Source organism: Macrobrachium nipponense, chromosome 33, assembly GCF_015104395.2.
Source record: "Macrobrachium nipponense isolate FS-2020 chromosome 33, ASM1510439v2, whole genome shotgun sequence".
NCBI classification, from domain to species: Eukaryota; Metazoa; Arthropoda; class Malacostraca; order Decapoda; family Palaemonidae; genus Macrobrachium; species Macrobrachium nipponense.
The window spans coordinates 914,343-928,407 of record NC_087219.1 but is presented as its reverse complement, the minus strand read 5'-3'; the positions used below and the strand labels follow the sequence as shown (position 1 = coordinate 928,407).

General features: G+C 38.8%; 1 protein-coding gene across 3 annotated transcripts in view; it reads left to right on the top strand.

The window, feature by feature from the left end:
• The window catches only part of LOC135202915 (adenosine deaminase 2-like), an 18,580-nt gene extending 5,124 nt beyond the window's left edge, over window positions 1–13,456 (top strand). For 2 of the 3 annotated variants that reach the window (XM_064232367.1, XM_064232369.1), the window contains exons 2-11: window positions 5,147–5,301; window positions 5,752–5,934; window positions 6,626–6,743; window positions 7,071–7,201; window positions 7,723–7,892; window positions 8,288–8,421; window positions 9,832–10,031; window positions 10,209–10,366; window positions 11,053–11,255; window positions 12,803–13,456. In XM_064232367.1, the coding sequence (XP_064088437.1) occupies window positions 5,147–5,301; window positions 5,752–5,934; window positions 6,626–6,743; window positions 7,071–7,201; window positions 7,723–7,892; window positions 8,288–8,421; window positions 9,832–10,031; window positions 10,209–10,366; window positions 11,053–11,255; window positions 12,803–12,965 (1,615 nt within the window). In that variant the 3' untranslated portion in view covers window positions 12,966–13,456. Of the gene's footprint in view, window positions 1–527; window positions 660–5,146; window positions 5,302–5,751; window positions 5,935–6,625; window positions 6,744–7,070; window positions 7,202–7,722; window positions 7,893–8,287; window positions 8,422–9,831; window positions 10,032–10,208; window positions 10,367–11,052; window positions 11,256–12,802 lie in introns of those variants that run through there. The other variant, XM_064232368.1, reaches the window with a different exon arrangement.
• Window positions 13,457–14,065: the final 609 nt, after the last annotated feature.

The window sequence follows — 14,065 nt, the reverse complement described above, 5'->3', positions numbered from 1 at the left end:
CTGGGAAATTTGTTGGTCTTGGTTGGTTAGAGAAATTGCCAAGGATGCATTAAAATCATTTGTTTGTTTGTTTGGAGACAGCTGCTGCGTCGATGACCTCTTGCTAATAGACACAATAGTTTAACAAGAACCGCAAGTTGCCCATGTGTGTTATAGAAAACACAGTTCAGTTATATCTTTACAATAATCCTCTCTGCAAAGTGAGGTGCTTTGGTGTCTACTGTGTCCGGTGACAATTCGTTTTCTTCTTCATCTTCTTCTTCTTCTTCTAACGAATTCCCGTAAAACATTTTAAAACGAAAACTGCCAAGAAAGTAATATGCTAGAATGTTGAATGTGTATATTACTATTTAATGCAGTTGTACGTTGTTAAATATCACGCAAAACCTAAATGAAAAAAGGGGTTTTACGAAGACAACATTCAAGCCAATATTTCAAAGACACCATCCATCGTCTAGTTTCGTATTTATTATTCCCCGTTATTCACTCTTAGTCATCTTTTTTCTCTCTCTCAGCGCTTATTAGTAATATTAAAAGGGGAGAGAGAGAGAGAGAGAGAGAGAGAGAGAGAGAGAGCTAACGTTGCGGTCTTGTCTGAACCCTATATAAGCATGTTCCGTTGGCGAGTGGTGGCGTTTGGTGCCGTGTTCTCCGTGCAGGTGAGTCGCAACCAGAGAGAGGATGCTGTAGTTTTTATTATTATTATTATTATTATTATTATTATTATTATTATTATTATTATTATTATTATTTCATCTTCATTCAACAATGGTGTCGGGATATCCAGTCTTCTGTTGGCGTTTTACTCATTTCACTTTCGCTACCAGGCTCGCTTTTAACTCAGAAGAATTCTATGCTAAAGTTTGGTTTAATAACATCTAGACCATGATTGTGCCAATTGGCTAAATCACTTTAAATATTAACTCACTCGATTCTTTTAGGACTTTTTCACATACAGTGCGTAATACAATGCAATGATTTTTGGGCATGAAGTTGCTTAAAAGTTTCGGAGATTCTGAGGGTAATCTCCTACTGCAATAACGGGGGGAGGGATTCTGTTCATTTAGGTCTATAGTATAATTACTATGCCGCCCATCAAACGTATGACGTGAATGTTTACTATATCTAAGAGACATTTAAAGTCAGTATGACCTTATTCATGTAAAGTAATGTCTATATATATATTATATATATATATATATATATATATATATATATATATGTATGTATATATATATATATATATATATATATATATATATATATATACATAATTGTGTACTTACAATTCATATGTACATTCAACCACAACCAAGCATTAAGTAGTACCTTACGTTATCGAAAACCATTCCGTTACCATATGATTCCCATTCTCTTTCTTTAAAAGGCTGTATAAATTTTTTTTTTTCTTTTTCACGGTGAAAATGAATCAATAGGCATATTGTTTCTGAAACTTTATATAGGATCCTTTTTTAATTTTGTTCTACTATCTCCGTTTTCCCATATGGGTCTCTCTCTCTCTCTCTCTCTCTCTCTCTCTCTCTCTCTCTCTCTCTCTCTCTCCGTAGGGTGAGATGCACTCGTAACGAACAGATAAGGAGATAAGACCACAGGTCCTTATCGGTTCAGGTAAACAAATACCTTCAGAGAAATAGATAAAAAATGAAATCGAATGTTTACTCATCACTTCTTGTCTCACTGGTTTTGTTCCAGCTGTGACTAGATTATGGAATGGCCAGACCAAGATTCTCTAGACCTTGGGTCAGACGTGGCTCTGAATCGCTGAAACTTAATTGAGCTGAGCCGCTGCTCACTTCCTCGTCTGGAAGTTTTTCTTGTTGAATCTTAATTGCTTTGCTTTCCCATACTCTTGCGCAGTTCATTCGTTACTTCACTGTGCATTTTCACTGTATACAGGGCTGCTCCTGTATGTGGTTTGCCATTTATCTCGCTATTTCAGTTCACTAGAAATAAGACCATCTCGTCCTTGAGCACGGTCTACACGTATATATATACTTAGACCGTGCTTACGATCTGCCACACAAACACACACTCAGTGTTCTGCTGATCGTTAATGGCAGTACCCAATGACATTATACTTGGGGTCATTAAAGTACGGATTAAATGTTAAAATATATAATCTTTTATGATATTAGAAACACTTTCAACTTCAGAGCATACCCTATGAAGTTGTTATCTGCCGGGGTTCTTTACCTATAGAACGGCTCCTCTCTTGAATCAAAATGCTCTAATATGTTCTATTGAAATGAAAACTCTGTATTCTTTTTTTATATATTTGTGTGAAATGACTTTGGATGTGAGACCTACCTTACTTTCTGAATTTGTGTGCGCGTGTATGTAAGTATGTGTGTTACCACACTGTGTGAAAACCAGTCTTCTACAGAATGCCGGGGCAATATATACAATGCCGAAAATCAGACGTCAAAGTATGAAATACTTGATATTTCATGAATTTCCTAGGCATTCTATGCAACGGGAAAAGGCAAACCAGCAGAGTACAGAATACGGTAGCCTCGATCGTGGCGTCTGAGAAATGGAGGGTTATAAGGTCAATATTGTTTGCAATATATGCTTCAACATTGAAAATGCTGTAGAAGTACTTGTCATTCTTTATAATGCCTACTATGAAATTCAGGGCCTCTGTAACACGGTTTTTTGGATTTTGCTCCTTATCAAAGCATCGGATGTAGCTGAAAGTTGACATATGTATATTTTACAACTACACACAAATTTTGTCAGCATTATCAATAACCTAAACCTGATAGTTTTAATTTTTATAGTGTGAAAATGATTTAGCCGACGCCATGGCCAATGATTGCGAGCCAAGAGTTGAAAAAAATTCATTACGTAAGCAAGGTAAACATCGTTTTATGAAATGTTGCCCCGCCCATCCACCAGACGGAAACCCATTCACCTTATTCCATTGGCTCTGAAACCCACGGTAGTCAAGAATGGCTAACAGGATTTGGAATTGTCCCCGTGGTTGCAAAACTGCATTTGTCTTACGACTTGCAACTTTATACAGTCAAGAGAAAGCCCGTGGCCATACTTACTATAGCCTGAATAGGTAATTATTCAGTTTTTAGTTTGAATCCAATGTTTATGGTGTGATTTGTATTTAGCGTAACGTGATTATAATACTTGTAATGTCATTCAGGATTTTGAACATTTCCTTTAACTATTCACTATGCCACCAAGAGAGAGAGAGAGAGAAAGAGAGAGATTGTATGTAAACAGTCTTTATATAACTATTTTTGTTAAAATAAGATTTTTATTCAAAGTAAATACAAGCTTATATGTGCTAAAATCTCCAGCAGACCAACGGATCATCCAATATAATTTTTTTTCTTCTTCTTTAGTCTGTACGACCATGTTGGATATAAAGACTTTATGAATGGCGGAACGATACATAGATGTGGATGGGGTATCTGTGCTAGCGTAGTAATACTACTGTAGCAGTAGTGCCGCAAAATTAGTGGTAGCAGCAATATACATGAATTAAACGTTTAGGCCAACAGCTGGGATCCCTGAGGATCATTTAGCACTTCTTACAACTACTCGAGAAATGAGTTTTTATAGCCAGAAGTTAGATTTTCTAATACAACAATGTCCATGATAGCCTTCAGTGTTATCCTGAATTATAACGAGGCCAAAGTGGGTGGAGCCTCATGAAGTCATCATTCTGACGATAATTATTGGTAAGGTTTAAAGCCAAAATACGGTACCGTCTATTTTTTTTTTTTTTTTTTTTTTTAGTAAATAGGTAGATAGCCGATAAATAAAAATTGCTTGACATTGGGTACAGCAGTTATCAAATCAAGTTTGTCTACTATGTCTTTGAAAATTACCAACTATTCCCTACATCTTGTCAATCTGATTGTGACCTATAAAGTAGATTATAATTTCTTAGGACACTTATTGTGGGAGTTAGACTAACAATCAAAGTGTTTTTTGTATTTATTAACATATTTTGTTGGTTTGTTCATTATGACAATTATCAGTGGAGAGGATTCAGAGTTCATAAAGGTGTACTGCTTTGTTTGTATTTAAATTTTTGTCATTGTTGCCAGAGGTTTAGCCTTCGTTACGTATAGCCAATCATCCATCGAGAAAGAGGGAAGAAATGCTGTCATAAGTTACGTAACGAGTGCGTTCGAAACCTTATCTCTGAGTAAGTTGGCCCGTCTTAAAAAAAAAAGTCACTTTTACGTTATAAGTACCAAATTTATTCAACCTACGTAATGCAGAATACAGTCAAAACTTATGTGTAGATATAATGTGTATTCTGAATAAGCGTTATATCTAAGAAATGCATAGATAAAAGTTATTGCCAAAAAACCGTGTTACAGAAGCCCTGAATCTCATAGTAGGCATTTTATGCAATGCCTAAGAAAAGTATGTAACAATGGAGACATTTCACACATTGCCTAAAAGCTTCAGGCATTGTATATACTGCCTAGGCATTCTATAGAATACATGCTTTTCACACATTGCCAATAGCATATATATATATATATATATATATATATATATATATATATATATATATATATATATATATAACCTCAGTTAAAAATATAAGACTGGGCAGGTCCTGTTTCGACTTTATCCCTAAGCCATTGACAAAGGACTAATACATAGTGGTAGAAATTCCCAAAATGTATGTTAAGGGAACAGTACAGACAAACATACAGACATTCGGAAACTAAAACTCCACACCTGACAGATGTCCAGGGGTGGAGCCACTCTTATTTGTGCTTGGGAAAGGTGCTCTGTTCACAAAACTCATTATCATTTTTCCATACATAGAATTTAAACTACCTATATATTCCTTTTGAAATTGATGAATCAAGTTTATATATGCCTTGAGTGATATTTGTATTCTTATATAAGGTTTCCTCTATAAAACTAGACTCATTAATGTTTTTCCCAGTGCTTTATTAGAATGAGTTCTCTTCTTTTCCAACCTGGGCCAATAATTGTAAGGGGCAGAATCGGATGAAGTGATAATTGGCCTAAGAGGAACATTTGTTTTGCGAGTTTCTATAGTTTCTTAAACAGTTGTTTGACCTCTCCATCGCTACCATTCAAGTATGGGTCATGCTTTAATCCCTTGTTGTTACAGGAAGACGAATAACAGTAGAATGGGTCTGGGTGTCTTCAGAGTCCTTGCATTGTGCGTGGCTGGGCTGTCAGCTGTCTGCGATGCCATCGACGAGAACTCCACCTATTGGCAGGAGAGACAGCAGGTGCTAGCCAGTGAACAGATAACCATTATGGGTGAGTCTCGCGAGTGAAACAGGCGGGCTTGAAGCAAAGGGTTATTGCAAGTATACTGTGTAAAAATGAAGGCCAAGCAATACTGAAACTTAAGCAAACCTTTGCAATCTAGTGCAAGTGACACTTAGACGTAAGTGAAATCTTACAACCAAAACAATGAATGTAATAACTGATCGTAGGACAGGCAGATGGGTCCTACCTATTCTTTGATAAAGTCATAGATTTAACTTTTTTCCTTTTTATTCATTGGTGATATCCTTTTCTATATCAGCTAACCGACTACCTCCCTGCTATCACATTTAATCTTTCTTTGTAACCAGTGCTGGTGGCACTAGACCTAAGAAGTCATGTCCAATTTTGAATCATTTTCATCAGTTCTTTCGTGACCGGGCCAGCAGGGTTCGTCTGTGAATGAGCGGCGTTGTCCTCTCACGTTCTCTCTGCTTGCAGGCCAAGACCAGATCCTAAACGCGGACGAGCAAGCAGTCAACGAATTCCTGATGGAGAGAAAAATGGCAGAGATGGACGCCTCCTTCAGCAGCCTCCATTACCTCCCATCCAAAAATTTCCTCCTCGTCCGAGAGGAGATTGAACAGACCGATGTTTTTAAATTCCTCAAACTAATGCCGAAAGGTCGGTTGGTCTGATCCATGTACTATGTTCTTTTCTGTGTATACCTAAGCTTGTGCTGTGAGAATGAAAAATGAAGATTACTGGTATGTATGGATGTATGCATGTGCATATAGGAGTATACATAATTATATATACATACATACATATGCGGAAGCTAGGTACAATGTTGTACCTCTAAGTAAAATGATTAAGATCCTTCCGTAGTTTTATGAAATATATATTTCTTGTACAGCAAGTAACTTGCTGTACAAGAAATATATATTTCATAAAACTACAGAAGGATTTTACATCATTGTGGATTGTATCCCCATATATGTATAATATATATATAGTGAAAAGGTGGTCTGAGGTAGAACAGAGGGTTTGACTTTAATGACGTTATCTCACTAGTTGGCCGAGTCGATAACATCACTGAAGTCCTGTTTTATTTTCTCTCTCTGTCCGCTGGGCGCTGGTTCGAACCTACTGAGAGAAAGAAATTATTATCAATTTAAAAAATTCCAATTTGATTAACATATATAAAAATGTATTAATACCGAAGTAGAGCGAATTGGACATCAAAGGACATAAGTAGACCGGCCAAGAAGACATGACTAACATACTTATAGGTCAAGAATAAATATGATCTAGTACAACTTCAGTGTAGTATTTTTGTATCGTTTTAACATCAGATCTTCCAAAATTCATGCAGGGGCGGCACTACACCTCCACGACACAGCCATGGCCACAGTGAGCTGGGTTGTCTCGGAGATCTCGTACTGGGAAAACCTCTACATGTGTTGCGTTGCAGGGGACCAGCTCCTCCTCAAGTGAGTCTAGGGTATTTTACATCTTTTTAGGATACTTTCCTACCTTTAGGAAGGGTAAAATACAGTTGCTTAGAGGTATTTAATCATTTGTGAAAATTCCTCAAGTGAGTCTAGGGTATTTTCCTTCTTTTTTTGGGATACTTTTCTATCTTTAGGAAGGGCAAATTACAGTTGCTCAGAGGTAAATCATTCGTGAAAACGTCTGCAACAGATGGTAGCTATACTGCAAATGCTGCTGGATTTTCACTCTGTGAGACATGACTCTTTTTCCTCCTGAACTCTGCCGTAGTATGTTCTCCCTCTCTCAGTATCTTTCCTTCCCTCAAGGTTCATGGCTGTACCAGACACGTCGTGCAACTGGACACTAGTGAGTGACAAAAGAGCGTCGTACTCTTCCGCGGAAGAATTTGACAGAGAGCTTCTCGGCAGACTGTCCCTAGTCCTGGACGATCCAGTGGGTGAGTGCGTCAGTCCTCTTCTGTGAACTCAGTATTCAGTTTCAGCTTTTAGAGATACTGACATCAATAAGGTCCAAACGAAAAAATAGACAAGTTTTTAAAGAAATTACTGAACATACCGAATCCTGGAAGTCTAAACCATTACTTACGGAACTAAGATAATTTTCCACACCAAGTTGCTGAACATCCCAAAGGTGGGGACAACACGTGATTGTTTGGTGGTATTACATTCCTTTAATGGCTTTTTTACTATAGCGCTATCGTCATTTTCGACATAAACCTTCTCCACAGAAGTTAAGGCCTAGCACCAATTTATTGCTACAGTCCTCCACTTGCAAATTAGATTAATCACCCAAGTCCTTCTCCTACAAGTCACATTTATTCACTAAAGAACTGGCTTAATTTCCCTTCAAATGCTGTGTCTAAAAGTCACGTCGATTACTAAAAACCCAGTTTATTTGCCTATAAATCCCCAACCTAGAACTCACATTAGGTACTATATACCTAATCTCACCTTCCAGAGAAGTTTCCAGACATCAATGCTGTCTGGAAAGCCTTTGAGAGCACGCTCATTGCCATGACTGGGATGGTGATGTACAGGCCTGCCTGGGAGGCATATCTTTACCACGCCCTGCTCGAGTTCATGGAAGATAATGTACTTCACGTGGAGTTCAGGGGTACTCTGCCTAGAGTAAGTAGCTTCCCGGGTGTAGTTCTAACAACTGAAAGAAGCTTTGCTCGTTAGATAGACTGCTCAAAGTACCTAGCTCAGAACGACGGCCATGTTTGCCTGAGGAGAGTTTTACTTTTTTTGAAGACTGTGAGGCGTACTATGGGAGATGTTGCCTCCATGATAAATGTCAGAATAAGGAAGATAGAGGACTGTTTACATTTCAAGTCACTTAATATCTCATTGTTGCCACGGGGGTTAAACCAACAACTGCAAAGAATTTTACATAGAGTTACCCATGTTGATTTTTTTACATTTATGTTCTAAATATGAATAGATACGAAGCTTGCTTGCATGCAGTAGGCTTACCCTGCAACCCCTCCAAGAAGAGAGTTAACACCTGTATTCTTTTGTAGTTGTATGAACTTGATGGCACTGAGCTGACCGAGGAAGAATCTCTTCAGGTTTACGAAAAAGTAAGTCAGAAGTTCCTCTCGGATCACCCCACGACGTATTTTGGGACTCGGTACATCTATGCTCCTTTGAGAAGGTAAGTTTCCTAGCTTCCTTCAGCACTAACTGTATGCATGACTGCCTCAGAGCTAAAGAAGTGTAAGTGTACAGAGTGGAACCTTAGCCTTTGTAAATGAAATACACATTAACAGAAAACTCGTCTTCCAGAAACATAGAGAGACTAATGTAGAAGCTAATATAGAGACTATCATACAGAGTGACACATGGTCTCTTACAATTATGAATCAGACAACAAATATTTTACGGCTGTTCCTGGCCAGGTGGTGACAGCCCGCGGCAGCAGTAGTACTAGTTACGATAAACTTAAGATGAACACTGCAAAATGCCTGTCGTGAACTAGCCATCGGAAGAAAAGAAATGGTGAAGTAAAGAATTGGTGATGTGGTGAAGTGCTGAATGACGGAGTCGACACGCCCCCTGAACTATGACGTATCGAAACGTCAATGCCCAAACACTATGAAGGGAGCAGGAAGGAGGAGGATAGAGACAGAGGGACAGAGAAAATTGGATGGTACTATAGTAGGCCGGTGCGCAGTATGTATGAAAGCATAACCCATATCACGGTGTTGGCAGGGCTCAGAATTGTTCACAGCTCTCTCTCGCACTTACTTTTCTACAAGTCCAAGTTTGGACTTGGCGTATTCAGTCTTGAATTCAGCCGACGCCCGTAAGAAGCAGCTAAGTGAATAAGGCAGAACATTATACTCTAGAGGGAGTATACGAGTCTCAGTCAGCCACCCCGAAGAATTAATTGTCATTTATTGGGAAATATAACCTAGTTTCCTGAAGAAAAAACAACTCTCTCGGTCCATGCCGCCTTAGGTCAAAAAGAGGATCGAAAAGTTGGGTGGCAGCTGTGGGATTCAAACCCACGCCTCCAGGTTGATAAAAAAAAAAAAAAAAAAAAAATTACAAATGGGAAGTGTTCGGAGGAACGAGGTGGGGAAGACCTACGTAGTAGATGTCACACCTTCCATGCTCTGTTTATGACCTTCCCTCTTGTCACACTACGAGTGTTGCAGGTTTCTCAAGCTGGCAGAGAAGTGATTTATACCAGGAGTGATTAAAACACTACAAAAAATCTAGCATATTAGGTTCATTCTTGATACTTGTGTAATGACATATCACACAAAGTACTGAAAACATTAGGTTGACTGTACTTGTAGTAGTAGTCAGGAATTGTCATTTGAACGGCCCTTCTCACAGAACAGAACACTAAACTGTTTAGGTTGAATTAAAAACGCATGGAATTCTGGGAACGAGAAACCCTCTGCAAGAAGAATCTCAGCTATATAAATGATGGAAAGGAACCCTTAGACAAATTAAAACTACATGAATTTCACTAAGCATAGAATTCTCTATCATCCCCAGTGTTTCAAAATCCCCAGTTTGTTTCTTTATTATTATTTCTATCATCCCAACGCAGAGTGGACAATATTTCTACCATCTGGGATTACGTCAACTTGGCTAAGAGGTTGCAGCAAGTGTGTCCGAATTACCTCGCTGGCTTCGACTTGGTCGGACAGGAAGACTTAGGACTGCCCCTGAAAGATATCTTGGATCCGCTGCTCACGCTATCCGAAGGCGAAGTCAAGGTCCCCGTGTTTTATCACGCTGGCGAAACCGGTAAGTGTCTTGTCTTCTAGGTGCTCTTTGGCCTTGTATGTAAAAATACTTTCTGCTTCTCTGGTTTAAGTAGAACTCTCCCAGGGAGTTCAGCACAAAAAAATTATATACATAATTATCAATATTATACATATATAATGTGTGTACTACATACCCTGTCCCTTTCAACGTTTTCAGCTTGGATGGGCATGAGCCCTGACGAGAACCTGATAGATGCCCTGCTGCTGAATGCGACAAGGATCGGGCATGGGTATGCCATCACAAAACACCCCGGGGCTAAGCAACTAGCCCTGGACAGGGACGTTCCGCTTGAAGTATGCCCTGTTTCCAATCAGGTATGAATCAATATCTGGATTAATTCGTTTTATGGCTAAGCATCATTATTATTACCAGCAAACATAATACAGAAATTATGTATGCAAATTCGTAAAGTAACTAAGTCTACGGGCGAAACCAGTCTCATTTCACGGGCATAACCAGCTCCATTTCAGGGAATCCTTTCTCACCTCTAGCCCCTTCGGAGAGGGGGGGAGAGGGGGAGGTAGGATGAAACCCCATTATAAACCATCTTAGGGGTCTCCACTATAACCCTGCCAAGTTTCATGCCCATCGGACCAGCCGTTTGGCCATGATTGAATGACAAACGGACGGACAGACATTTGGCCCATTATAATAAGAGTATTATTATTATTATTATTATTATTATTAGGTAGAGCAACCAAAGTACTTAAGTCAAACTTGCCAATGGTCTCATGGTCTGCCCATGGCATGTTTTTCAACGATGGTAAAAAAAAAAAATCTTTTTAAGTAGTTTGACAATGTCAACAGACAAAGTCCTTTAATAATGTCTAAAGCTTGTCCCTATACTGAACAGGCACCATGAACAAAAGGTGAAACAAACAGCAAGGGATCAAGTACTCTACAAATCGTGACATGACGTCTCCATTGTGTTTTCTTTAGAGCATAGGCCTAATAAATATAAAAAATGACAGAGGAGAAAACTTTTTCTTCTTTTCTTCAGGTACTGATGCTCATCGCTGATCTCCGAAACCATCCTGTTTCCGGGTTGATTTCCGAGGGATTCCCGATCGTCGTTTCGGCCGATGACCCCAGCACCTGGGGTGCCGTGGCACTCTCGTACGATTTTTACGAAGCCTTCATGGCCCTCGCAGGCGCCAAAGCTGATCTGAGGTTCTTGAAACAACTTGCCATTAATTCAATAAAGTAAGTTAACAATTTTTTTAATGTCATTAAATGTTATGTCACTTTTCTTTTACATTTCTTGTAGTATATTAATATTCCTTTATCTATCCATAGGTTTTTTTCTCTCCCACGTAATGTAATCATATTACTGGACTACTTATTTTGTATGTTTAGTACCCATCCAATAACAGGCAGTTCACCACGGTATAAGTTTAGCACTTAGCCAATCATAGCAGTGTAGGGTAACAGAGACAGAAAGAATACAAGTAGTAAATCTGCACTGTAATACTAGATTATGCATAGTTTATTTTCCATACTGTGCATATAAAGTTGATGATATAAATACCAGTTGAGATACTGCTGTCATCTTAGATATACCTCTCACTTTATGCACGTTTGAGGATATGTTAATGTACAAAGTATCCACTTCCATTGAAGCCTTTCAAACAAAGACTGGGCAACACTAAACACCTGTGATGATGAAAAAGACGATGCAACGAACACTAATGCAGATCGCACCATGCAGTTACTATGTATGACGAACATTGAAAGCTGAAAATTATCTTTTTTCTTCAAGGCTCCAAGATTAGCAGCTCTACAAATCAACAGTGTTAACCTCTCACTCTTCTTGGCTAATAAATGTTCCCCGTAGAGTTTCTTTCCCAGCTCAGAGCATTTATGAGTAGTGAGTACCTACTCTGATAGATGCTGTTGCTCCTCTTTAAGTTTCTTGGTGGTGTCCAGAACTCTTTAGTTACCCCTTGGATGGGGAGAAGCTGCCTCTCTTGTAATCTTCACATTTTTTCAGTTCAAACTTTCCCTGGAATTGTCAGACCAGCCTTTGCTGGCTTTGAAGTTTACAGAGCTAAATACTTTGCCGTTTCTTTGTCTTACAGGTTAGTATAAGGATAAAGGCAATTTTTCTACTCATATTCAAGTCTATTGAGATGGCTTTTGATACAGCAATGGTATACCTTCACAAATGTATCTTTTTCCACACGAGAGAGCACCTGCCAGTGTAGCTGCAGCCATTTGCAGCTGCAGCAACGACTGCAAGTCCTCATGATGCACCTTGCAGTGTAACTGTTATTAAATTGGATTAGTGGCAACTTCAACATACGAGTCCACAACACAGTTCAATCTTTTCTTGTATGATCTTCATATTCTTTGGCCTCTTTGTGACACTTTTATCAATAATAGGAGCTTTTTGGTTCTTGACTGAATTAATGTGATTTGCAAAAAGTATTGATCACAGCACAAGACAAAGACATGAGCGAGGCTGGGAGTTGGACAAGAATGCATCAACCCACCAGCAAGGCATTTAGATGAAAAATTTTATGCGAACTGTCTTCAAAAAAAAGTTCCACATTCTTGATTAAAGTTGTGTATTTATGTTCGTGAATGAAACAGTAATATTTTAATCGCTAATGAAACTTGCAACAGGCTTCAATTCGTTTGGTAGGAATGGGCAGTTGGCAACAGCTATGCCTAAGAGTTACTGATGCAAAACATGCCTTGACAAATTTGAATTAGCAGTGCACTTTCTTCTTCTTCTTCTCCTTGAACAGATACAGCGGCCTCGACAACGACAACAAAGAGGAACTCATGAATATGTGGCAGCAGGAATGGGACGCTTTCATAGAAGAAATGAAGAGGCTCACCAGCAGCCACGGAAGAACTATCAATCCCACTTTCACTTGCGTCAGCTCTACCTCCCAGCCGGGTTTTTAACGGCTTCGCATTGTTGTATAGAATCAATCTCTCATTCTCGGGTGGTTTGAATTAAAAGAAAATTGCTTTTCAAATTATCTTCAAGAAGATAATATCTTGCTGTGTAAATAGGCCCCGTTCACACTGACGAACTTGCTCGACGAACTTTGCTCGATGTGACGTCAGAAGCGCAGCTACAGCGGGAAAAGTCCTGACTTCCTGCTGACGTCACAAAGAACACAATTCGTCGAGCAAAGCTCGGGAGCGTGCGGACGGAGCCTTTTACGATCATCTTGTCAAAAATTAGTGTTCTTGATAATGAGTATTGGCCTTATATACTAGTGATTTATATCGGTGGCATAAAAATGTGTAATTCCAGATCCAAACTCATTCCAGATATCTTTCAGGAATTATTATTATATAACATTTAATTTATTAATACTTCTCGACAACCAAGGGCCTTATTTAATGAAACTGCATTTTCAGAACAGGGAAATAAATGTAGAACCCTCTTTAATTCATTATTCCTAGCTTCCATTATCAAGCTTTTTGGTTTTCAAAAACTATCTTCAATGGCTGGTGTAAGTTCAGTTACCCTGCCAGTTAAGATATGACAAACTCAAGCTCAGTGAAATATGAAGCGAGTTGCAATTTGGGATTCAAATCCAAGTGCAGTTTGTCAGACTAATGTTACTTTGTTTCTAGTATATTGTACTTACCCTCTTCTTTCCTGATCACAAAAACTGATTTACCTTGCAATGAGAGGGCGGGTAGATTGTTATCTATAAGTGGTCACCAACATCTACTGTCCAAGAAGCACCCACGAAGTGTGAAGGGTAAACGGAAAATATTCAGTCAAGGTAAAATTTCAAATAATTACTGAGCGAGATCGAGTTTTCCTTTTGTAACATTTTTAAAATTTCATATTAACTTCGACAGCAAGATCCTTGTAACTCGTAGACTTCTCTCCTCTGGATTTATTTGGGTGGCTCCAGCGGGCATACTTACTGCTTTTCGGCAAGTCTTAATATAACGTTATTAGCATAATGGAGACTTTTTTCACATTGGGTACAACCCGCTACGTTGACCAAACACACGAAGGAAATTGGGAAAGTTCTTTC